The sequence below is a fragment of the Schistocerca nitens genome, chromosome 1, assembly GCF_023898315.1.
Source record: "Schistocerca nitens isolate TAMUIC-IGC-003100 chromosome 1, iqSchNite1.1, whole genome shotgun sequence".
NCBI classification, from domain to species: domain Eukaryota; kingdom Metazoa; phylum Arthropoda; class Insecta; order Orthoptera; family Acrididae; genus Schistocerca; species Schistocerca nitens.
The window spans coordinates 673,826,568-673,850,796 of NC_064614.1; the positions used below are offsets into that span (position 1 = coordinate 673,826,568).

Genomic DNA, 24,229 nt, shown 5'->3' on the forward strand with positions numbered 1-24,229 from the left:
TAAATGGTTTCCAGTGGGTGCTTTAGTTACTACACATGTCTGATTTTGCCGCATTTTGTGTCACGTTTTAGTGCTTTTTTTTGTTATACATAGTACAGTCTGTCTTTCCAAATGAAATCTTTAGGCCATTTTTAGCTTCACCTTCTTTTAAGAGATTAATTTTGCAACGTCACGTTTAAATAATACTCACATGCCGCATTAAAACGTAAATTAAGAGAGAAAAAAATGGTTTCTGTGATGTTTTTCCCATGTGGATATTGCTTTCGGCTACTGCCTAGGATGTGGCAACCAGAGACAGGAGAGACTGAAAAGATATCCCTAAAGAATTTCATTCAGTGACAAGCAAATTACCTGATGCAAATATACAAACTCAGTTAATTGGAAAAATCTTGAATGAACCACATTTGATTGCACAGATTACTATTAAACACGTTTAGACGTGCAACAGTATTATATATATGACACAAACGACAGTTACGTGCATGGGGAAGACCCTCGTTACAATCAGAACGCGAAAGTTCACTTACATGACGGTGCTGGAAATGGGTTCTATCAAAAAGTTTGTTCTCTGCGATGTCGGAAGTTTACTCCTGAAGAAGCGGAAACAAGCATGCTCACCATATATTTGTGACAGGATTTTCGATTAATAATAAAATAATGGCCACTGTGATGACACTAGAAAATGTCAATGAAAGAATATGCTACATCAAAATCAAAGGCAAATATAGAAATATCTCATTAATAAGTGTCCATGCCTCAACTGAGGACAAGGAGGAAGGCATAAAAGACGAATTCTACGACGCCTTAGACCAGATGTACTGTAGATTACCGTAGTATGACATCAAAATTGTGCTGGGAGACGTAATTGCCGAAACAGGACAAGAACAGCAATGGCATCCATACATAGGCATGTTCAACCTTCACATTGAATCAAATGATAATGGCATAAGGCTTATCAACTTCGCCACAGCTAGAAATATGAAAATAGCGAGTACATCATTCCCCCATAAAGACATACATAAAGCATCACGGACCTCACCGGATGGCTTAACTAGGAATCAAATAGATCATGTTTTGTTAGAGAAAAAACATAAAAAGGCAATAACAGATGTTAGGACAATGAGAGGGGCTGAGATAGGATCGGACCATTATCTTGTGCTAATAAAGATGAAACAATCATTACCAAAACCACCAAGTAAGAACAACAGTGGTAAAAGAACCGAAAGAGTAGATGTGAGTAGGCTAAAAGAGGTGGAGGTGAATAAACAGTTTAAGATTAAGCCTAAAAATAGATTCGCGGAATTAGAGAATGACAACAATAGAAAAGAGATGAAGATATCAAGACAAAATGGAAGAAGATGACAACAGTTAAGGGAGATAGCGCATGAACTACTAGGAGATAGTAATAATAACAATATATAGCGCAAATCATGGTTCAATGAAACATGTAGAAAAGCAGTAAAGTACAGAAAGAGAGCCAGACAGGCAACGATGAACAATAACAACCATGAAAACCGAACAATATACAGGAAAGTTACGAGAGAAATGAAGAGTATAATAAGGCTAGAGAAAAGAGCACTCATATATAAACAGATAGAGAAGGTTGAGGAGGACTATAACTAGTACAATAGTAAACAGTTTTACAGGACAATGAATAGCTATAGGAAAGAGTACAGAGCTAAGTCTGTGATAATGAAGGACGAGAATGGAAAACTGATTACTACGAATGAAGGAAATTTAGAGAACTGGAGGAAATACTTCAAAGAACTGCTGAACATCCCGGTAGATACCATACCAATTAAGACAAGGCAGAGAACAATGAGAACGTACAACCATTAGTCGAAGAAATAACTCTGATGGAGGTGAAGGAGGCAATAAAAACACTAAAAATTGGGAAGGCTCCTGGCATAGACGTGATATCGGCAGGGCTCATCAAAGAAAGGGAAGAGAAGGTACATGAATAGTTAGCCGAAATGATAAGAGAGGTATGGAGAACAGAAGTAATGCCGAAGGAATGGAAAACCGCTGCTGTATGTCCCATATACAAGATAGGAGACAAAATGCTGACACAGAACTACAGAGGGATATCACTCCTATGCACGTGCTATAAAGTAATATAAAGAATTATACTGAACAGGCTCAACCCATACATTGAGGAAATATTAGACACAGCGCAAGCAGGGTTCAGAAAAGGCAAATCAACAATCGACCAAATCTTCACACTAAGACAAATATTAGATAAGAACTGGGAGCACAATCATAACTTTTGCCTGTTTATAGATTTCAACAAAGCATATGACAGCACAGTAAGAGAGGAAATGTAGACGATAATGGCAGAGTGTGGGATACCTGAAAAGCTGATAAAGCTAACTAAAATGCGTGTGATGGAATCAAAGTGTTGAGTGGAAGTATAGGGAGATTCTTAGAAGCATTTGAAGTAAAAACAGGAGTGAGGCAGGGCGATATTATATCACCAACCCTATTCAATTTGCCCCTCAACAACCCTGAGGAGAGTAACATGTAAAAGTGCAGGAGTCACCATAGGAAAAGAGATAAATTTCCTGGCATTTGCGGATGATATTGTGCTGGTAGGAAAGAAGATAGAATACCTGAAGAAAATTGGGGCTGTGCTAATGGAAGAAGCTATGAAAGTAGGTCTAAGTATAAATGAAAGTAAAACAAAGTTCATGGTAGTAGGAAGAAGAGCTCACTTAGGACCAAACCATCTAAAAATCGGAAATCTAACAATACAGAAGACAGACACATTCACGTGCCTCGGTGTCAACATCAACCAACAAAACCTTATATAACAAGAGACACAGAGAACTTAGACAATTATACACACTGCCTGACGTCGTACCGAGTCTTAAAATTAAGAGACTAAGATGGTACAGACATGTGAGTAGAAGAGGGGAGAACACTGCAATAAAGGCTGTAAAGGATGGAGATGCTGAAGGAAAGAGACCACTGGGACTGCCGAGAACGAGATGGAAGGATAATACCATGGGAGACATGCGGATACTGGGTCTGGGAGATGAAGATGCAGATGACAGGAAAGTGTGGAAGACTGGACTGAGTGAGGTCAAGGACCGGCTGCGGTTTGTGTGGACAGTATAGAAAGAAGAAGAAGAAGTTAGATCCCATGCAGTGTGTGCATGAAAATGGAAGTAGTTTTGAATTGTTCCTCACCACTGTCACATTGCTTAGTGACTTATTTTGAAATGTGGAAGTGCTGTCTAGCACTAGGTTATAGTTTATTTCTTGCGGCAGGCACAGACAATCTGTTGTCAGCGTGAGTTTGTAGTGATTTTGCTTGGCGTATGTGTTCCTGCTGTATCATGTATCACGTGTTTGGGAAGCGGTGATAGCTGCAGTGTGAGAGGCTCCGCTATGACGTGTGAACGGTGTGTCTCGTGTGTTTTGGTAGCCAAGCTACATGACAGATAGTGGCTTATATTCTGTCTGTCTGGTGTCTTGTATTAATTGTTGTTTTGTGATACTGTGACGCCTGTTAGAAATTTGACTCCGTACATCAGTGCTAAGATACGAGTAGCCCCTTTATCGACGAGGAAATAAGTTTTGCTCGTCACTTGAGGGGAACGACTAAAATGTCCCTTGTTTTGTGTCGAACCTTCAGCAATTAAGACTGGAGGCAATGCTGTGCGTTAGATGATCGCTCTGTGGTGATTTTTAGAGGTCATCATCTTGTCGTTGACTGTAGAAATTATTTATTTCTCATTTCACTTTCGGCATTTGGGCCACCTTCAAGTGGTACCACAAAAAGTGAAAGAATACAAAAATGAAGCTCAGAGTGCACATTCAGAAGTGCACAAACATGTCATGTAGACAGCAATATACAACAAAATGTGAAAATACTCCACGACTTTACATATTGATTCACTACATGTCAGGCTTCAAAATCCCCTGGAATGTATACATTTACACCTACATCATATTCCGCAAGCCACCTAATGGCATGTGGCGGTGGCTGCTTTTTGTACCACTCACTGAGCCCTCCAACCCCATTCCACTCGCGAATAGCGCATGCGAAAAATGATTGTCGGTAAGCCCCAGTACACTCTCGTGCCGACTAAATGATCCCGTGACGAAATGGGCCGCTCTTCGTTGGATCTTCTCTGTCTCTTATATCAATCCTACCTGGTAGGAATCCCAGATACCACTCCCACCGGAGGCTCGAGTCCTCCTTCGGGCATGGGTGTGTGTGTTGTTCTTAGCGTAAGTTAGTTTAAGTAGTGTGTAAATCTAGGGACCGATGACCTCAGCAGTTTGGTCCTTTAGGAATTCACATACATTTGGTCCGCCCCGGTAGCTGTGTGGTCAGTGCGACATGATGTCAATCCTAAGGGCCCGAATTCGATTCCCGGCTGGGTCAGAGATTTTCTCCGGTTAGGGGCTGAGTGTTGTGTTGTCCTAATCATCATCATTTCATCTCCATCGACGCCCAAGTCACCGAAGTGGCGTCAAATCAAAAGACTTGCACCCGGCGAACGGTCTACCCGACGGGAGGCCCTAGTCACATGACATTTATTTTTAGGCAGATTTGAACATCTGAATCCCATTTAGATGAACAATACTCAAGAATGGCTTGAACAAGCGCTTTGTAAGCCACTTACTTTTTGTATGAGTTACATTTCCTTAAGATTCTTCCTATGAATCCGAGTCTGGCATCAGCTTTTCCCACTATTTGTTTTATGTGGCCATTCCACTTTAAGGTCACTCTGGATTGTTACTCCTAGTTATTTTACGGCAGACACTGTTTCCAGCGGTTTGTCATCAGTAGCGTAACTACACAGTAGTGGATTTCTTTTCCTATGTATGCGCAGTATGCTATATTTATTCACTTTCAAGGTCAACTGCCACAGTCTGCACCAATCTTCGATTCTCTGGAGGTCATTCTGCAAATCGTTTCTATATTCTAGCGTTGCTTCTTTGTTATAGAAAACCGCATCATCTGCGAACAGCCTTAGAGAGCATCCGACGCTTTTTACTAGATCATTTATATATACTGTAAACAGTAACGGTCCTATCACATTTCCTTGGGGTACACCGGAAATTACCTTTACATTGTCAGTTTTTTTTCCCTTTAAGAGCAACGTGTTGAGTTCGGTCTGCAAGGAAGGCTTGAATCCAGTCGCAAATCTGCTCCGATACTGGATAAGCTCGTATTTTTTTCATTAAACGGCAGTGCGGGACGGTATCAAATGCTCTCCTGGAGTCACGGAACATCGCATCAAACTGACCGCCATTGTCTACGGCACTGTGAATCTCATGGAGGAATAGAGCGACTTGAGTTTCACATGATCTCTGTTTGCGGCATCCATGTTGATTTTTGTAGAGAAGATTTTTCTTCTCCAAGAACGTCATAATTCTTGAGCATAAAACATGTTCCATAATTCTATAACAAAGTGACATCAGCGATGTAGACCTACAATTATACGCATCTGTCCTGCGGCCTTTCTTAAAAACGTGATGACCTGCAATTTTTTCCAGTTGTTAGGTACCCTTTTCGATCTACAATAAATTGGTGCTAGAAAAGAAGCAAGTTCTTTCGCATAATTTTTGTATAATCTTGTAGGTACCTCATTTGGTCATGACACCTTTCTACCGCTAAGACATTGTAGTTGTTTTTCTATTCCACGATCGGTTATCTCAATATACGCCATTTTGACGTTCTGACTACGATTTAAAGGAGGGATCCTGTAACGATCTTCTACTGTGAAACAATTTTGGAAAACTGAATTCGGTATTTCCGCCCTCTCTCTGTTATCTTCCGTATCGGTGCCAGTATGGTCACTGAGTAAGTGAATAAATGATTTTGTCCCATTTACTGATTTTACATAAGACTAAAACCTATTTGGGTTTTTACTCAGATCGGTTGACAAAGTTTTACTTTGAAAGTCATTGAACGCTTCTCTCATTGCTCTCCTTACGCTCATTTTCACTTCGTTCAGCCTTTGATTGTCAGCTAGGTTTTTTCTTCTCTTGAATCTGTGGTGAAGTTATCTTTGTTTACATAGCAGGTATCTAACACGGCTATTACGTCATGGTGGGTCTTTCTCATCCCTTAAGACGTTACTCTCAACATATTTGTCTAGGGCATACTGCACGATTCCTATGAATTTTTTCCATTTGTTTTCCACATCTTTGTCCTCATCACCGAATATTTGATGCTGGTTGCTCAGGTACTCTGAAATTGGTATCCTGTTACTCTTACTAAGTAAAAATATATTCTTATCTTTCTTAACATTCTTTGTCAGACTCGTTCTAGTAGATGCTATCACAGCATTATGGCCACTGATACCTTTCTCCACGTTAACTGATTCGATAAATTCAGGTCCGTTGTTCCCAGGAGGTCTAAGACATTACCATCACGATTTGGTTCTCTAACTATCTGCTCAAAGTAATTTTCGGGCGAGACATCCAGACTAATGAGCCGCGAATCCCTGTCTGTGGCACCATGACACTCCCAATCTATACCTGGCAAGTTGAAGTCACCCCCTATTACACCGGCATGATCAGGAAAACTACTCTACTATATTCTTCAAGTTCTGCCTGAAATGCTCTACCACTAGAGTTCCTGACCCAGGCGGTCTATGAAAGCAACATATCACCATTTTTGACATATCTTTAATACTGAACTTCCCCCATATTGATTCACAGTCGGAATCCGTGATAACCGAGCTAGATTTTATTGAATTCATTTCTGTAGTAAACACGCCGCCACCATTGGTGGCCTTATGATAAATAACGAGGAGAATAAAGAAACACTAAAAACTTCTCTGCAGATTTCTCTTTACGATCTGAGCCGGCACACTCTTAAACAGAGATAAATTTCTATACATGTCATCGTTAAAGTAACTTGAAAAGAGTGCGAAACGATGTAAATTACTTGAACTGTTGCCAATGTTAACAACCTTCACATAAATCGCTACAAATCAATATTATAATACACCTTCTGTGTTTTTCATCAGTTGCAGTATATACCTCAAATAAGTAAGATTACTGTGACCATGTTCTGTATGGGTGCTCAAGACAGTGTTGTACCATTTGAACAGATAATTTACGTATTTCTACGCTACCATGTTGTAAGGAAATTTTCCTATGCTGTCCGCTTGTACCTTACGACTATATCATCACACATAAAGCTGTGTGTTGTGAACATATGTAGAAATATGTTATGATACGGAGCTCATAAGCGTTATCGCGCAATGTGCTATCTCTGATAAGAGCACAGACAGTCTGCCATGTGAATGCATTTTCGTGCCAACGGCCTTAGTTCGCATGTAAAAAGTTTGTTATTGACTTGTGATTTATGTGAAGGAACATTAATAATAGTTCACTTAATTTACATTGTTTCACGATGTACAGGGCTTCGCACTCGTTTGATGACGCTGTACGTCTACCGCGAAAAGCTGTGAAAAGTTTTGACGATGACATTTTACATGCTGTGGGATTTTATAGTATGAGATGTGCTGAAGCACAATGTTAGCGGGGATAATTTTCACTATTTTTGTAACGTACTGCTGTCCAGATGATAGTTCAATATACATACTCTATTCTTTACTTCCACATTCTTTTAGCCCTGCAGTAACACTTGAAAATGGCCCGAAGGTCGGAATTATGAAGTAAATAATTTCTACCTAAACGGCCAATATGACGTCCTTTGAAAAATTCTATGTGACTATGATCCACGACCATGATAAGTTACTCTTGTGTTGTTCGATGACACGCGGTTTGCGACCGCCCTGTTCAGCTGAGTATTAAATTTAACTGGCTGCGTTTTATCAATTTGTCATGATTTTATTGATTGTTCAATTGCTGGACGAACGTGGGCGTGCTTAGTTGCGTGGAGAACAGGTCCGCGCATTTATGCTAAGTAGACGACATGTCCTGATCAGCGTGTGGCTTGGTATAATTCTTTCTGCTTATTTTATGGACGTGTGCTTATTCATTAAGCTGTGCCCTTGTGTTGTTTTAGGAACAACGGGCATGTGCTCCTTGTCGTGGTCGTTGACTTTTCTCATTGGTTCCCTTGAGCTTTCATCTGCAAACTCCTATAAGCTGAGAGGTGCGCGCCGTCGTTGCCACCGGCACCGCGCTGGTCGAGATGAGCGGGCTCTCGAACTTGGCGCCCGCCTCATTTCGACATCGGGTGTTCCAAACTTAGCATCTGATCTGAAGATTTTGTTTCAATGAAATTTGAGTTTGTAAAATTAAATAAAGTACGAATCAATAAATATGTCTCAGCCGAACCACCGTCAATCGCAAACAACACAGCGCTCCTGTCCCTAACCACATGCCGCGCAGGTTCTGTCCAGTTACGCGTCTTGATTATCAGTTCCCCGAATCTACACTCATGCTCATAAATTAAGAATAATGCTGATACATGGTGAAACAACGCTCTGGTGGGCGGTCTGCGGGTTTAAATCACCTCGGGGCATGACCATGTGGTGCATTTGACCTGAGGTTTGTTGCACGGTGGCGCTGGCAACAGTCCACATACGCAGAGGTGTCTTGGTGCATGTCAGAGTACGGTGCAGCGAGTAAGTGTGCAGACATGCTAATGGTGACAGTGTGTTGAAAATGGCTCAAAGAACACATATTGATGACGTTATGAGGGGTAGAACACTAGGGCGACTGGAGACTGGTCAAACACAGCAGGTTGTAGCACGGGCCCTCCGTGTGCCACAAAGTGTGATCTCAAGAATATGGCAGCGATTCCAGCGGACAGAAAATGCGTCCAGGCGCTACAGTACGGGGCGTCCACAGTGTACAACACCACAAGGAGACCGATATCTCACCATCAGTGCCCGAAGATGGCCATGGGGTACTGCAGGTAGCGTTGCTCGGGACCTTATCGCAGCCACTGGAACAGTTGTCTCCAGACACACAGTCTACAGACGACTGAACAGACATGGTTTATTCGCCCGGAGACCTGCAAGGTACATTCTACTGAACCCTGGTCACAGGAGAGCCCGTAAAGCCTAGTGTCAAGAACACAGTACATGGTCATTGGAACAGTAGTCCCAGGTCATGTTCACGAGCGAGTCCAGGTATAGTCTGAACAGTGATTCCCACCAGGTTTTCATCTGGCGTGAAACAGGAACCAGATACCAAACCCTTAATGTCCTTGAAAGGGACCTGTATGGAGGTCGCGGTTTGATGGTGTTGGGTGGGATTGTGACTGGTGCACGTACACCAGTGCATGTCTTTGACATAGGAACTTTAACAGGTCAAGTGTATTGGGGCGTCATTTTCCACCAGTATGTCCGCCTTTTCAGGGGTGCGGTGCGTCCCACCTTCCTCCTGATGGATGATAATGCACGGCCCCAACGAGCTGTCATCGTGGAGGAGTACCTTGAAACAGAAGATATCAGGCGGATGGAGTGGCCTGCCTCATCGAGCAGGTCCGGGATCCTCTCGGTCGACGTATCGCTGCACGCCTTCAAACCCCTAGGACACTTCAGGAGCTCCGACAGGCACTGGTGAAGAATGGGAGGCTATACTCCAGCAGCTGCTCGGCCACCTGATCCAGAGTATGCCAACCTGTTGTGCGGAATGTGTACGTGTGCATGGTGATCATGTCCCATATTGATGTCGGGATACATGCACAGGAAACAGTGGCGTTTTGTAGCACATGTATTTCGGGACGGTTTTCTCAACTTATCACCAGTAACGTGAACTTACAGATCTGTGTCGTGTGTGTTCCAAAAATGGTTCAAATGGCTCTGAGCACTATGGGACTTCACATCTGAGGTCATCAGTCTCCTAGAACGTAGAACAACTTAAACCTAACTAACCTAAGGACATCACACAGATCCATGCCCGAGGCAGAATTCGAACCTGCGACCGTAGCGGTCGCGCGGTTCCGGACTGAAGCGCCTAGAACCGCTCTGCCACCACGGCCGGCCGTGTGTTCCCTATGTGCCTATACTATTAGCGCCAGTTCTGTGCAGTGCCACCACGTTCTGCAATTATCCTTGATTTATGAGCATGAGTGTAGCACGCAGCAGCCCTTCCTAGACGGCCCGCTTGTCGCAAATCTAAAGCATCCTGCGGAGGAGCGTCTTGGTCGTCTTCTCGTAATGTTTTTATGGCGTCTTTTTTTCTTTTTGGGTGCTGTGCTGCGACAATGCCTGCAGCCTTTTAGGGTCTTGAAATCACCATGGTCGCCGCCTGTACCTCAGCCACAGCGTCTGAGTCAACAGATTCGACGCCGAGTTCGAGATTGCAGCAGTTTGACATATTGTCATTAAGCTAGTAATGCCTCTCCACTAGATGTAGGGAAGAGGGACCGACATGCTATCACCGTGATCTTTCTTGGAGTGATCAGCAAGTCACTCAGCAACAATATTGATATCCCCTTCCTTGAGTCAGCTTTCCGTGTGGTTCGTCTACCTTCTCCCATGCTGCGATACATTTTTCCTTCGTCGAAATAACGACGGAAACGACAAATGTACAGTTTCGCGATCGCCATCAGCATGACCACCCATTCACTGCTCTCCTTCAGTCTCGACAGCAGAACGCGATATAGTAGCGATGTGCACGCTTCTTCTGCCCAGGTTGAATTATTCTAGTCGAGTGCAATGGGTCCAGTATTTATAGTACTGCCTTGCCCTCAACAAAAAAAAAAAAAAAAAAAAAAATGGCTCTGAGCACTATGGGACTCAACTGCTGTGGTCATAAGTCCCCTAGAACTTACAACTACTTCAACCTAACTAACCTAAGGACAGCACACAACACCCAGCCATCACGATGCAGAGAAAATCCCTGACCCCGCCGGGAATCGAACCCGGGAACCCGGGCGTGGGAAGAGAGAACGCTACCGCTCGACCACGAGATGCTGGGCCTTGCCCTCCATGGACGGTTCCAGGCGCTCCGTTTGCGAGTTGTTTCCACTGGAATCGTCCTTAAGCGTTCCGTCTTCGGGACTGTGCTCCTGGCCGCGATTCAGCGTTCCAACGGGTGCGCCTCCTTGGTCGTTTCTAAGCGCTGCGTCTGCCGTCCGTTTCCACTGGAGTCGCCCTGAGGCGTTCCATATTCGGTCGGTTGCGCCTAGCCGCGAGCTGTTGTTCCGTTTCCAGTCCAGTGCGCCTAACAGATCTGGTGCTCTGTTCTCGGTATGATGCACAGTTTGCTCTGTCTGGGGTTTCTTCCCCACGTTCACATTCTAAGTTCTTATTTCTTCAGAGTTCTGCTGCTGCAACCGTTGCTTTGCAGCAACTCCAGTGCAGGATCCCAGGCTTTCCTGACAAGGGAACCTCCCCATCGCACCCCCCTCAGATTTGGTTATAAATTGACACAGTGGATAGGTCTTGAAAAACTGAACACAGATCAATCGAGAAAACAGGAAGAAGTTGAGTAGAACTATGAAAAAATAAGCAAAATATACAAACTGAGTAGTCCATGTGCAAGATAGGCAACATAAAGGACAATAATAGCTGATGAGCGCCGTGGTCTCATGGTTAGAATCAGCAACTGCGGAGCGAAAGGTCCTTGGTTCGAATCCTCCCTCGAGTGAAAATTTTACTTTCTTTATTTTCGCAAAGTTACGATCTGTCCGTTCATTCATTGTTCACTGTAATAAGTTTAGTGCCTGTGTTTTGCGACCGCACCGCAAAACCGTGCGATTAGTAGACGAAAGGACGTACCTCTCCAATAGGAACCGAGAACATTTGAACGCAAGGTCATAGGTCAACCGGTTCCTCCACAGGAAAACACGTCTGATATATTCTTTACGACACTGTTGACGGCATGTGCGTCACATGACAGGAATATGTTGTCGACCCACCTAACTTGCACACTTGGCGAATGGGTAAAAATATTCTTCTACCTTGCCCGATTTAGGTTTTCTTGTGGATGTGATAATCACTCCAAAAAAAGTGATGAAAACATAAGAGTTTGTCACATAAACTGCATCAAATGAATGGAACAGTTTCAGAGTCGCACAGTTTTCCCTGTGCTCTGTCAAAACATATGTTTTTTACGTTTTCAAATGTTTCCGTGCGTAGACCGTCAAATTCTGTATATGTCCAAGCAAATCCGAACATGTCCTGGAATTTTGGAGGGCGAAGTTGATTATGTGTGAGTGCCTGAACTTTGATAATTATCTGAAAATAAAAAATTAAAACTTTCATCCGGGAGAAGATTTGAACCAAGGACCTCTCGTTCCGCAGCTGCTCACGCTAACCACGGGACCACGGCGCTCGTCGGTTCACACTCTCCTTTATGTTGCCTATCATGCACATGGACTACTCAGTTTGTATATGTTGCTTATTTTTTTCATAGTTCCACACAACTTCTTCCTGTTTTCTCGATTGATCTGTTCAGTTTTTCAAAGCCTATCCCTGTGCCAACTTATAACTAAATCTGAGGGGGGTGCGATGGGGAGGTTCCCTTGTGAGTTGGTAGCGTGTTAGGACTCATGTTTTTCCCTACTGTTACAACTTCTGACTCTCTCATATCACTGTCACAGTATCTAAGGTTCCATGCCAGAAACCTCGTATTTTCATAGATCGTGGTATAATTAAATTCCGGACGGTATTCGACAATGTTTTACCTTAGCTCGGTGTGCCTCTGATGTTCTTGACACCTGATATCTACAGTCTTAGTTGTTTGGTCAATGCACACCATGCCACATTATCAAAGCATTTTACAAAATTTCGCTTTTCGTAAAACTTCGTCATCTCTCACATTTGCCAGTAGTCCTCTTATTCTGGTACTTGGACAGAACACACATTCGATGTCATTCTTCCTGAGAGTCCTGTTGCCAGTGGCAGAAATAGATGCCACGTAGGGTAGGTAATCCACAGCATCATCTTGCTCTTCTTCTCTGTCATGAGGCAGAGTGGCTAGTTAACAGGCCTTGTGAATCTGTTTGCCCGTGTATTCGTTTTACAGAATACTAGGCGTAGATACCCTACTTCTGATGTCAAACTATCTTGGATTACAAGGTGTGTGGATCAGTGTCTTTCAGAATTCCGTTCTTCTGTGCTGGGTGATGACAACTGGTAGCTTGCAAATATAAATCAGTGTGTGATGATTTGCGATACATACTGTGGCCAAATGACTTATCTACGCTCTTTTCACAATTACATCCAGAAACAACAGCTGACGATCGTTTTCCACTTCCCTCGTGAGATTTATAACTGAGTGGCGTGAATTAAAATGTTCCAAGAACTCAATGAACCTCTGCCTACCATTGGGCCAGATCACGAAGGTATTATGCACATACCTGAAGAATCATGTGGGTTTGTATCTCGGCACTATAATGCTTCCTGCTCATATTTTTTCATGAACAGATTGGCAACCATTGGTGACAGAGTGAAGCCCCTCACACAAATAATACGTTGAAGTCGTTATATGCGTGAACAGATTCATCAGAGAATAGTCGAATTTGTCTTCAATCAGTTCCATTGAGTCTTTCTGTGGTATCTTGTTGGCAGGGCAGTTTACTCAAATATTTGGCTGCTGGGTATGTCGATGCACGAATGTCACTGGCAACTGAGGGTAGGGGCACACTCTCTTTGTGTACTTCCGGCGGTCCATACAGTCTAGATGGCACGGGTGCTCTAGACTATAGTTGTCTGATGACCTTGTCAGGCATGCCCGTTACATTCAAGAGAGCCCTGGTTTTCTTGTCCACTTTGTCCGTAAGGTCACATTCCCAAAATCTGTATGCTGGATCCTCCAGAAGTTGGCGAACTTTCTCATCATAATCAGTTTACTGCATAATGATTGCGGAATTCCCTCTGGTCTGCTAGTAAAACCACGATTCTGCTGTCTTCCTAGATCTTCTTGAAAATCAGTAGCCGGCCGCTGTGACCGAACGGTTCTAGGCGCTTCAGTCCGGAACCGTGCTGCTGCTACGGTCGCAGGTTCGAATCCTACCTCGGGCATGGATGTGTGTGAGGTCCTTAGGTTAGTTAGGTTTAAGTAGTTCTAAGTCTATGGGCCTGATGACCTCAGATGTTAAGTCCCATAGTGCCTAGAGTCACTTGAACCATTTGAATATCAGCATCTCGTCACTGGAAATGATCGATTTTGGAGGTTTCGGCTTGGTGATCATCCTACAGGCCTCCCAGCGGATTTGTACTGCCCAATTTGTTGGAAGTCTGTCGGATACTTGCTCCACTGCTCTGATTAAACTTAAAACAGGCACATTTCTAGAACTAGCTGAGAAGTTGAGTATCTTCATGGTGATGTTAGCAAATTGCTTGCCACTTAAGTTAATCGCGGTGAGAGTATTCTCCGCGTGCTGTGCTTCCTTAGAAAAATGGTCAAACTTCGCTGATTGGTACACTGTGACATTCTTCTTGGCGTCCTCTGCTTGTGAACAAGATGCACTTCTACTTGGTCCCAACCTTTACCTGGCATGGAGACCGCTATGAACTGTTGAAGGTGTGAGAGCTCCTTGGCCACTACATCTGCCACGATAAAAAGGGTTTTCAAGAAGAGTAACATAACCTGCCAAAATAAGAGGACTACTGGGAAATGTAAGACATGACAAAGCCTTAGGAAAACCAGAAGGTTTACAATAAATCTTGTCAATGTGACTTGTCATACATTGGCCAAAAACCTACGCTGTGAACCTCAGATGCCCAGAACACCACTGGTACATCCAGCTAAGACGAGAAACTAAATCAGCCATTGCCGAGCACAGTCTAAAACTTGATCATACCACGATCTATGAAAAAAACGAGGGTCCTGGCATAAACTCCCAGATATTAGGAAAGTTTTGTAAGAGAGGCAACAGAGATAGAGATAGAAAAAAAGTCATGAACCGCGACAATTAACAATCCTGATATCCTGCGCTGGAGTTGCTACAAACACAATGGTTACAGCAGCAGAACTCTGCAAAAAGAGGAACAGAGAATGGGTGACATGACGCACGAATCCTAGACATAGCACAAGGTGCACCATATGAACACACGGAACACCAGATCACAGTCAGGCGCAGTGGACGAAAAACGTCAGCCCGCGGAAAGTTGCACCCGACCGAAGACGGAACGTTTCAGGACATTCTTCTGGGAACAGCGCGCTTAGAAACGACCATGGAGGAAGAAGCCAGTGGGTGTAAATATTGGAGCCGTTCCAGTAGAATAGCAGTCTCAGGTAGCACCTTACGAAGAGAATGAGTAACGTTGTCTAAATACTTTACACGGACTACAGCGATGTCCGCCAGTACGCCAAACACCTCAAATTGTCTATAAATCCCCACGAGAGTCTGAAGAACTACGGCGTTTCAAGTCAATTGTTTGTGCAGCTGATTATCAATGAAGATCATAGATCGACAAGTGCCGAAGAGTTAATTTTGTGTTGTATGAATAGTATTTCACATCATATCACCAGACTCCATTGCAACTTCGGCGTTCTGGACATTACTCGCTATTGTTATGTACTCGAAAAAAAATAGTAGATGAGTATGTTTGACTAGTCCCTGCATGCATTTGGCCGGGAGACCGCATGAAGCCAGGATTTGGTTGAATACGTGTTGTGATAAGCAGTTATCACAGAAAGTGGCCAACTATTCGGTATCACAGTAACATCAAGAAAGAAATGTGGGACTACATCGAAATGCACTGAGCTACAGACAATGCAAAAGCCTTACCTGTGGCTAGTGGGCTCGTCCTCCTCGACGTCCTCCTTGAAGAAGGACGGCTGGAGGCTGAAGCGGCGCCGGAAGTTGTGTCGCGCCTTCATTGCTCTGTTGGGCGACATCAGGGGCGCTCGCCCATGCGGGCCGCCTGCGGGAACAAAAGCAGAACGAGTCGTTACTGGCAATCGGCTGGCAGCTAGTCACTACCTCAAGTAACCACTGTTGCCTCGTTAACGCCTTTCTGGAATCTGAATGAAATGCCTTTGTCTGTTGTGTACAGTGTGATGCCAGTAACTTGTTCGTTCTCTTTCTCTGCAGTCTTGATGCACATAGTTAATCAAGAGAAAGAAACGGTGATTTATTTTCAAGTAGCGAAAATAGCTGAAATTACAGATAGTTAATCAACTTAACAACGAAATCTTACATCGATATTCAGTTTAATCATGTTGTTGTTGTTGTGGTCTTCAGTCCTGAGACTGGTTTGATGTAGGTCCCCATGCTACTCTATCCTGTGCAAGCTTCTTCATCTCCCAGTACCTACTGCAACCTACATCCTTCTGAATCTGCTTAGTGTATTCATCTCTTGGTCTCCCTCTACGATTTTTACCCTCCACGCTGCCCTCCAATGCTAAATTTGTGATCCCTTGATGCCTCAAAACATGTCCTACCAACCGATCCCTTCTTCTAGTCAAGTTGTGCCACAAACTTCTCTTCACCCCAATCCTATTCAATACCTCCTCATTAGTTACGTTATCTACCCACCTTATCTTGAGCATTCTTCTGTAGCACCACATTTCGAAAGCTTCTATTCTCTTTTTGTCCGTACTAGTTATCGTCCATGTTTCACTTCCATACATGGCTACACTCCATACAAATACTTCCAGAAACGACTTCCTGACACTTAAATCTATACTCGATGTTAACAAATTTCTCTTCTTCAGAAACGATTTCCTTGCCATTGCGAGTCTACATTTTATATCCTCTCTACTTCGACCATCATCAGTTATTTTACTCCATAAATAGCAAAACTCCTTTACTACTTTAAGTGTCTCATTTCCTAATCTAATTCCCTCAGCATCACCCGATTTAATTTGACTACATTCCATTATCCTCGTTTTGCTTTTGTTGATGTTCATCTTATATCCTCCTTTCAAGACACTGTCCATTCCGTTCAACTGCTCTTCCAAGTCCTTTGCTGTCTCTGACAGAATTACAATGTCATCGGCGAACCTCAAAGTTTTTACTTCTTCTCCATGAATTTTAATACCTACTCCGAATTTTTCTTTTGTTTCCTTTACTGCTTGCTCAATATACAGATTGAATAACATCGGGGAGAGGCTACAACCCTATCTCACTCCTTTCCCAACCACTGCTTCCCTTTCATGCCCCTCGACTCTTATAACCGCCATTTGGTTTCTGTACAAATTGTAAATAGCCTTTCGCTCCCTGTATTTTACCCCTGCCACCTTTAGAATGTGAAAGAGAGTATTCCAGTCATCACTGTCAAAAGCTTTCTCTAAGTCTACAAATGCTAGAAACGTAGGTTTGCCTTTTCTTAATCTTTCTTCTAAGATAAGTCGTAAGGTTAGTATTGCCTCACGTGTTCCAACATTTCTACGGAATCCAAACTAATCTTCCCCGAGGTCCGCTTCTACCAGTTTTTCCATTCGTCTGTAAAGAATTCGCGTTAGTGTTTTGCAGCTGTGACTTATTAAACTGATAGTTCGGTAATTTTCACATCTGTCAGCACCTGCTTTCTTTGGGATTGGAATTATTATATTCTTCTTGAAGTCTGAGGGTATTTCACCTGTCTCATACATCTTGCTCACCAGATGGTAGAGTTTTAATCATACGATGTAGGATTTCACGACCGGTATTGTCTTCACTTAAAACTTCCAGGCTGATAGGTCGTGGTTGATCTGACGTTTCTTCTCCCGCAGTCGGAGAAGAAACGTCAGGGGCGAGTTTTATACATCGACGACGGCCTATCAGCCCGGAAGTTTTAAATGAAGGATATTCAGTTTAGTATCATACTGGACATCTTGTGTTTAATTCCTACAATACTCTGAAAAAAAAATGGCAGCACCAAGAAATAAGAGTAATGAAATTTCGAGAATAAATTTGTTTAGGTAACATACTTATGTGATTAACACTGCAATATAGCAGCTTAATGTTGTTGTTGTTGTGGTCTTCAGTCCAGAGACTGGTTTGATGCAGCTCTCCATGCTACTCTATCCTGTGTAAGCTTCTTCATGTCCCAGTACCTACTGCAACCTACATCCTTCTGTATCTGTTTAGTGTATTCATCTCTTGGTCTCCCTCTACGATTTTTTCCCTCCACGCTGCCCTCCAATGCTAAATTTGTGATCCCTCGATGCCTCAGAACATGTTCTACCAACCGGTCCCTTCTTCTTGTCAAGTTGTCCCACAAGCTCCTCTTCTCCCGAATTCTGTTCAATACCTCCTCATTAGTTATGTGATCTACCCATCTAATCTTCAGCATTCTTCTGTAGCACCACATTTCGAAAGCTTCTATTCTCTTCTTGTCCAGACAAACAGGTTAATGTAAGCGCTAAATAAGGCATTGCAAATGTGAAATACTGGTACATTAATAACTGGCGTAACCGCCACAATGTTGAATGCAAGCATACATACGTGCATTCATTGTGTTGTACAGTCACCGGATGGCAGTTTGTGGGATGGAGTTCCATGCTTGCTTCACTTAGTTGGTCAACACAGGGACGGTTAATGCTGCTTGTGGATGACTCTGACATTTTCGTCCTATGATATACCATATGTGCTCTACTGGCCACAGATTTGGTGACCGAACAGGCCATGGCAACATGTCAACACTCTGTAGAGCGTGTTGGGTTACAACAGCGGTGTGTGAGCAATTGTTCTACTGTTGGAAAACACGTCCAGGAAATCTGTTCATGAATGGCAGCATACAGATAGAATCACGAGACCGACGTACACTTTTGCACCCAGAGTGCTGTCACACGAAATCGCACCTCACATGATAAGCCCAGGTGTTGGTCCAGTGTCTCTAGCTCTCAGGCAGGTTGATTGCTGGCCCTCAACTGGCCTCCTTCTAACCAACACATGGCCATTACTAGTGGCGAGGCTGGACCACTTTCGTCAGAAAAAACAACAGACTTCCACCCTGATCTCAAACGAGCTCTCGCTTGGCACCACTCAAATCGCAGATGGTGGTGGTCTGGGGTCAGTCTGTCTCGGAGCTGTCCTTGAAGTAACCGATTTGTAGCAGTTCGTTGTGTCGCTGTGGTATAAAGTGCAGCTCAGTTGCTGCTGCAGTGCAGTACGATGTGCCAGAGCCATACACCCAACACGATGGCTGCCCTCTGGGAAGTGCCACGTGGCCGTCCGGAACCCGATCGTCTTGCAACCGTACATTCTCATGACCACCGTTGTCAGCAGTCATGAACAGTGTCTATATTCCTGCAGAGTCTTGCTGCAATATCGCGGAATCAACATCCAGCTCCTCGTAGCCCTATTACACGACCTCGTTAAAACTCAGCGAGGTGCCCTTGACAAATGTCATCACGTACATTCTCAAAGGTAAGTAAGGCTTGTGACCTTTACAGCGTGTATTTAAAGCATCCTCATAGTGGCGCTACTAGCGCTACTCTTATCCGACTGGAGCGAAATTTGAATAGATACCGTCCTTCAGATGTAGAAACATGCTTACCAACATTCTTTTGTCTTCTACATCTACATCTACATCGATACTCTGCAAATCACATTTAAGTGCCTGGCTGAATGTTCATCGAACCACCTTCACAATTCTCTATTATTCCAATCTCGTATAGCGCGCGGAAAGAATGAACACCTATATCTTTCCGTACGAGCTCTGATTTCCCTTATTTTATCTTGGTGATCGTTCCTCCATATGTAGGTCGGTGTCAACAAAATATTTTCGCATTCTGAGAAGAAAGTTGGTGATGAAATTTCGTGAGAAGATTCCGTCGCAACGAAAAACGCCTTTCTTTTAATGATTTCCAGCCCAAATCCTGTATCATTTCTGTGACACTCTATCCCATATTTCGCGATAATACAAAACGTGCTGCCTTTCTTTGAACTTTTTCGATGTAATCCGTCAGTCCTATCTGGTAAGGATCCCACACCGCGCAGCAGCATTCTAAAAGAGGACGGACAAGCGTAGTGTAGGCAGTCTCCTTAGTAGGTCTGTTACATGTTCTAAGTGTCCCCAATAAAACGCAGCCTTTGGTTAGCCTTCCCCACAACATTTACTGTGTGTTCCTTCCAATTTAAATTGTTCATAATTGTAATACCTACGTATTTAGTTGAATTTACGGCTTTTAGATTAGACTGATTTATCGTGTAACCGAAATTTAACGAGTTCCTTTTAGAACTCATGTGGATGACCTCACACTTTTCGTTATTTAGGGTCAACTGCCACTTTTCGCACCTTTCAGATATTTCTTCTAAATCGTTTTGCAGTTTGTTTTGATCTTCTGATGACTTTATTAGTCGATAAACGACAGTGTCATCTGCAAACGCCCGCATCTCGTGGTCGTGCGGTAGCGTTCTCGCTTCCCACGCCCGGGTTCCCGGGTTCGATTCCCGGCGGGGTCAGGGATTTTCTCTGCCTCGTGATGGCTGGGTGTTGTGTGCTGTCCGTAGGTTAGTTAGGTTTAATTAGTTCTAAGTTCTAGGGGACTGATGACCATAGATTTTAAGTCCCATAGTGCTCAGAGCCATCTGCAAACAACGGAAGACGGCTGCTCCGATTGTCTCCCAAATCGTTTATATAGATAAGGAACAGCAAAGGGCCTATAACACTGCCTTGGGGAAGGCACAACTCTTTCTGGTGTTGCGGTTTTTTCCGTCGTGTATTTTCAAAACTGAAATAGCTCTCATTTATTCCAACATTGCCCGCATCTCGTGGTCGTGCGGTAGCGTTCTCGCTTCCCACGCCCGGGTTCCCGGGTTCGATTCCCGGCGGGGTCAGGGATTTTCTCTGTCTCGTGATGGCTGGTGTTGTGTGCTGTCCTTAGGTTAGTTAGGTTTAAGTAGTTCTAAGTTCTAGGGGACTTATGACCACAGCAGTTGAGTCCCATAGTGCTCAGAGCCATTTGAACCATATTCCAACATTAGATAAACAACTGTCATATAGTATGAAATTACGAGCACTACTTTTGATTAACTGGGCTCGACTGGACGCCGCTTCTCAGCATGGACGTGCACAGAAATTTATCCAGGAAGCGGCAAGATTCGGAAACAGCCATTCTTATAGGACCCATTCGGTGAGTCTGTGGACGTGACATGCTCCAAATGTAAAATTTGACAGGGTATGGAATTATTTTATTGTATCTCAAAGGATAGATAGTGCGGCGGGACCGGTTTATAGTATTTCCTGACTTTAATTACGTATAAATGATATTTCAGGTAGATAAAAAAAATATAAAACCACTTACCTATTGTCGGCGTAACAATTCGTTTGAGCTCAAAAATGATTATCCCGGCTAATATTTGTCACTCTACTAAAGAAATCTTCACTTGACGTTGTGTAGAAATGTTGTCTGTAAAATCGTGTGAGTGGCACTAAATTGCATATCATTTATCAGATCTTACGCAACTGTTACTTAAGATGGAAGCACTTTTGTCTAGCAAAAGGAACATTTAGTCACAAAATACTACCCGCGCACAACACTGGCGTATGTCTCCTATTATTATTTCATGTAAATCGTCCGAAATAACTAGGCTTCATACATCAGCAAATAAGAAATTGATATTGCGTAACGTGCTGTGAGCGCTATTTTTAAAGATTCAATCTGAGCTGAATTCTGTCTTTTAAAGTAGATTCGGGACCACCGGTGCACATTTATTTTCATTCATTTATATATAACAACATTTGTGTTTGTTAAAATTCTCGATTCAAAACTGCCGCGGAGATATTTTTGCTAAGATCGCGGCAGACAGACGATAGTCAATTTGTCTATTGTTTTTCTCGATTCCTTTTATATCAAGTTAATATATTCAGATAAAAGCCTTTAAGCCTTTTGTTCTCTATTATTTAGCATTTAAAATTATTCTCAATGAAAAAGTTTCACATTTTTTATACCAGCTACTAGTAAACTCCGCTGTAAGTTACTAGCACTAATGGCTGCGCTCGTCATTGCGGAGCAGAAAATCAACACTTAAAACATTAATTAAATTAGATTACAATTGAAATAAATACAAATCCACGTCTAGACAATAGTGACTCTATTTTTCAAATAATAATTAACAATATAGGTACAGGTTTTCTCTTTACAGACCTCACACGTCTCACGTCCGAACAGTTCATCGGTTAGCACAGGAAGAACAACTGAACCAGTTATCACAATATATATATATATATATATATATATATATATATATATATATATAATTCTTGTTATCTATGAATGTAGTTATCTGATAACAGTTTTAATTCAGACAGAAATTAAATTATTACAGAATTAATGAAATAATTCTCGTCGTTTTTTTCACGATACAGTCTTTTTTTATACGTAGTATCGATAATATTTGTTGAAGTTTGTACACTTAGTTCATTTTAACATCTTGTGCTAGAACATAGTGTCGTGGATATTACAATAGTTAACCAGTCAATATAATTTTTGAAAGATGCATTAGTCAGTCATAATATTTAATTAGCAAAAGGAATGCACATCTTTTTAGGGTTCCGTACCTCCGTCGGTAAAAACGTAGCCTTTACTGGGTCACTTTGTTATATGTCTGTCAATCTGTCTTTCTGACTGTTGAAAACCCTATTTCTCAGGAACAGGCAGACGTGTCAAGTTGAAATTTATGTCACTCATTGAGGGCTACGATCCGTTGGTGATGTAAGAAAGTGGAACTTCTACGTCAAAGCAATCGAAAGATGCGGCCACTTAGGTCACATATTTTGATACTCGTAAAGTCACTCATCAGAATGTACACGGCACTTTCCATTGACCTAAAGTCAAAATTGTTGATTTATACTCATATCGCACAATTTTTGTCTTTTGTTATCAGAATGTCCCTTCGTCTGTTAATACCCCTTTTTTTCAGAAACGGGTTGACGTATCAAACTGAAATTTATGTCTCGTACTAAGGTCTATGGACCCTCGGTGGTGTAATAAACGTTAGCTTCTAAATCATTGCAGTCAAAAGAAACGGCCATTTATGTCAAATTCCCGCAAATTCACTCATAAAAACCTACCGCGTACTCCCCGTTGACCTTGAAGCACGAAACTTATAAGAAGCAAGGTTTCACACTACAACCAAAGGAAAAAAAATCCGAAAATTGCTAATTTGTAAGTACACTCCTGGAAATGGAAAAAAGAACACATTGACACCGGTGTGTCAGACCCACCATACTTGCTCCGGACACTGCGAGAGGGCTGTACAAGCAATGATCACACGCACGGCTAAGCGGACACACCAGGAACCGCGGTGTTCGCCGTCGAATGGCGCTAGCTGCGCAGCATTTGTGCACCGCCGCCGTCAGTGTCAGCCAGTTTGCCGTGGCATACGGAGCTCCATCGCAGTCTTTAACACTGGTAGCATGCCGCGGCAGCGTGGACGTCAACCGTATGTGCAGCTGACGGACTTTGAGCGAGGGCGTATAGTGGGCATGCGGGAGGCCGGGTGGACGTACCGCCGAATTGCTCAACACGTGGGGCGTGAGGTCTCCACAGTACATCGATGTTGTCGCCAGTGGTCGGCGGAAGGTGCACGTGCCCGTCGACCTGGGACCGGACCGCAGCGACGCACGGATGCACGCCAAGACCGTAGGATCCTACGCAGTGCCGTAGGGGACGCAACGCCACTTCCCAGCAAATTAGGGACACTGTTGCTCCTGGGGTATCGGCGAGGACCATTCGCAACCGTCTCCATGAAGCTGGGCTACGGTCCCGCACACCGTTAGGCCGTCTTCCGCTCACGCCCCAACATCGTGCAGCCCGCCTCCAGTGGTGTCGCGACAGGCGTGAATGGAGGGACGAATGGAGACGTGTCGTCTTCAGCGATGAGAGTCGCTTCTGCCTTGGTGCCAATGATGGTCGTATGCGTGTTTGGCGCCGTGCAGGTGAGCGCCACAATCAGGACTGCATACGACCGAGGCACACAGGGCCAACACCCGGAATCATGGTGTGGGGAGCGATCTCCTACACTGGCCGTACACCACTGGTGATCGTCGAGGGGACACTGAATAGTGCACGGTACGTCCAAACCGTCATCGAACCCATCGTTCTACCATTCCTAGACCGGCAAGGGAACTTGCTGTTCCAACAGGACAATGCACGTCCGCATGTATCCCGTGCCACCCAACGTGCTCTAGAAGGTGTAAGTCAACTACCCTGGCCAGCAAGATCTCCGGATCTGTCCCCCATTGAGCATGTTTGGGACTGGATGAAGCGTCGTCTCACGCGGTCTGCACGTCCAGCACGAACGCTGGTCCAACTGAGGCGCCAGGTGGAAATGGCATGGCAAGCCGTTCCACAGGACTACATCCAGCATCTCTACGATCGTCTCCATGGGAGAATAGCAGCCTGCATTGCTGCGAAAGGTGGATATACACTGTACTAGTGCCGACATTGTGCA

The 24,229-nt window shown here is 43.6% G+C and overlaps 1 protein-coding gene across 2 annotated transcripts in view; it reads right to left on the reverse strand.

Annotated features, from left to right (window-relative positions):
- Positions 1-24,229, reverse strand: part of LOC126236767 (GTP-binding protein Rhes-like) — a 470,896-nt gene that overhangs the window by 35,229 nt on the left and 411,438 nt on the right. For both annotated transcript variants that reach the window (XM_049946341.1, XM_049946350.1), the window contains one exon: positions 15,632-15,767. In XM_049946341.1, the coding sequence (XP_049802298.1) occupies positions 15,632-15,767 (136 nt within the window). The remainder of the gene's footprint in view (positions 1-15,631; positions 15,768-24,229) is intronic.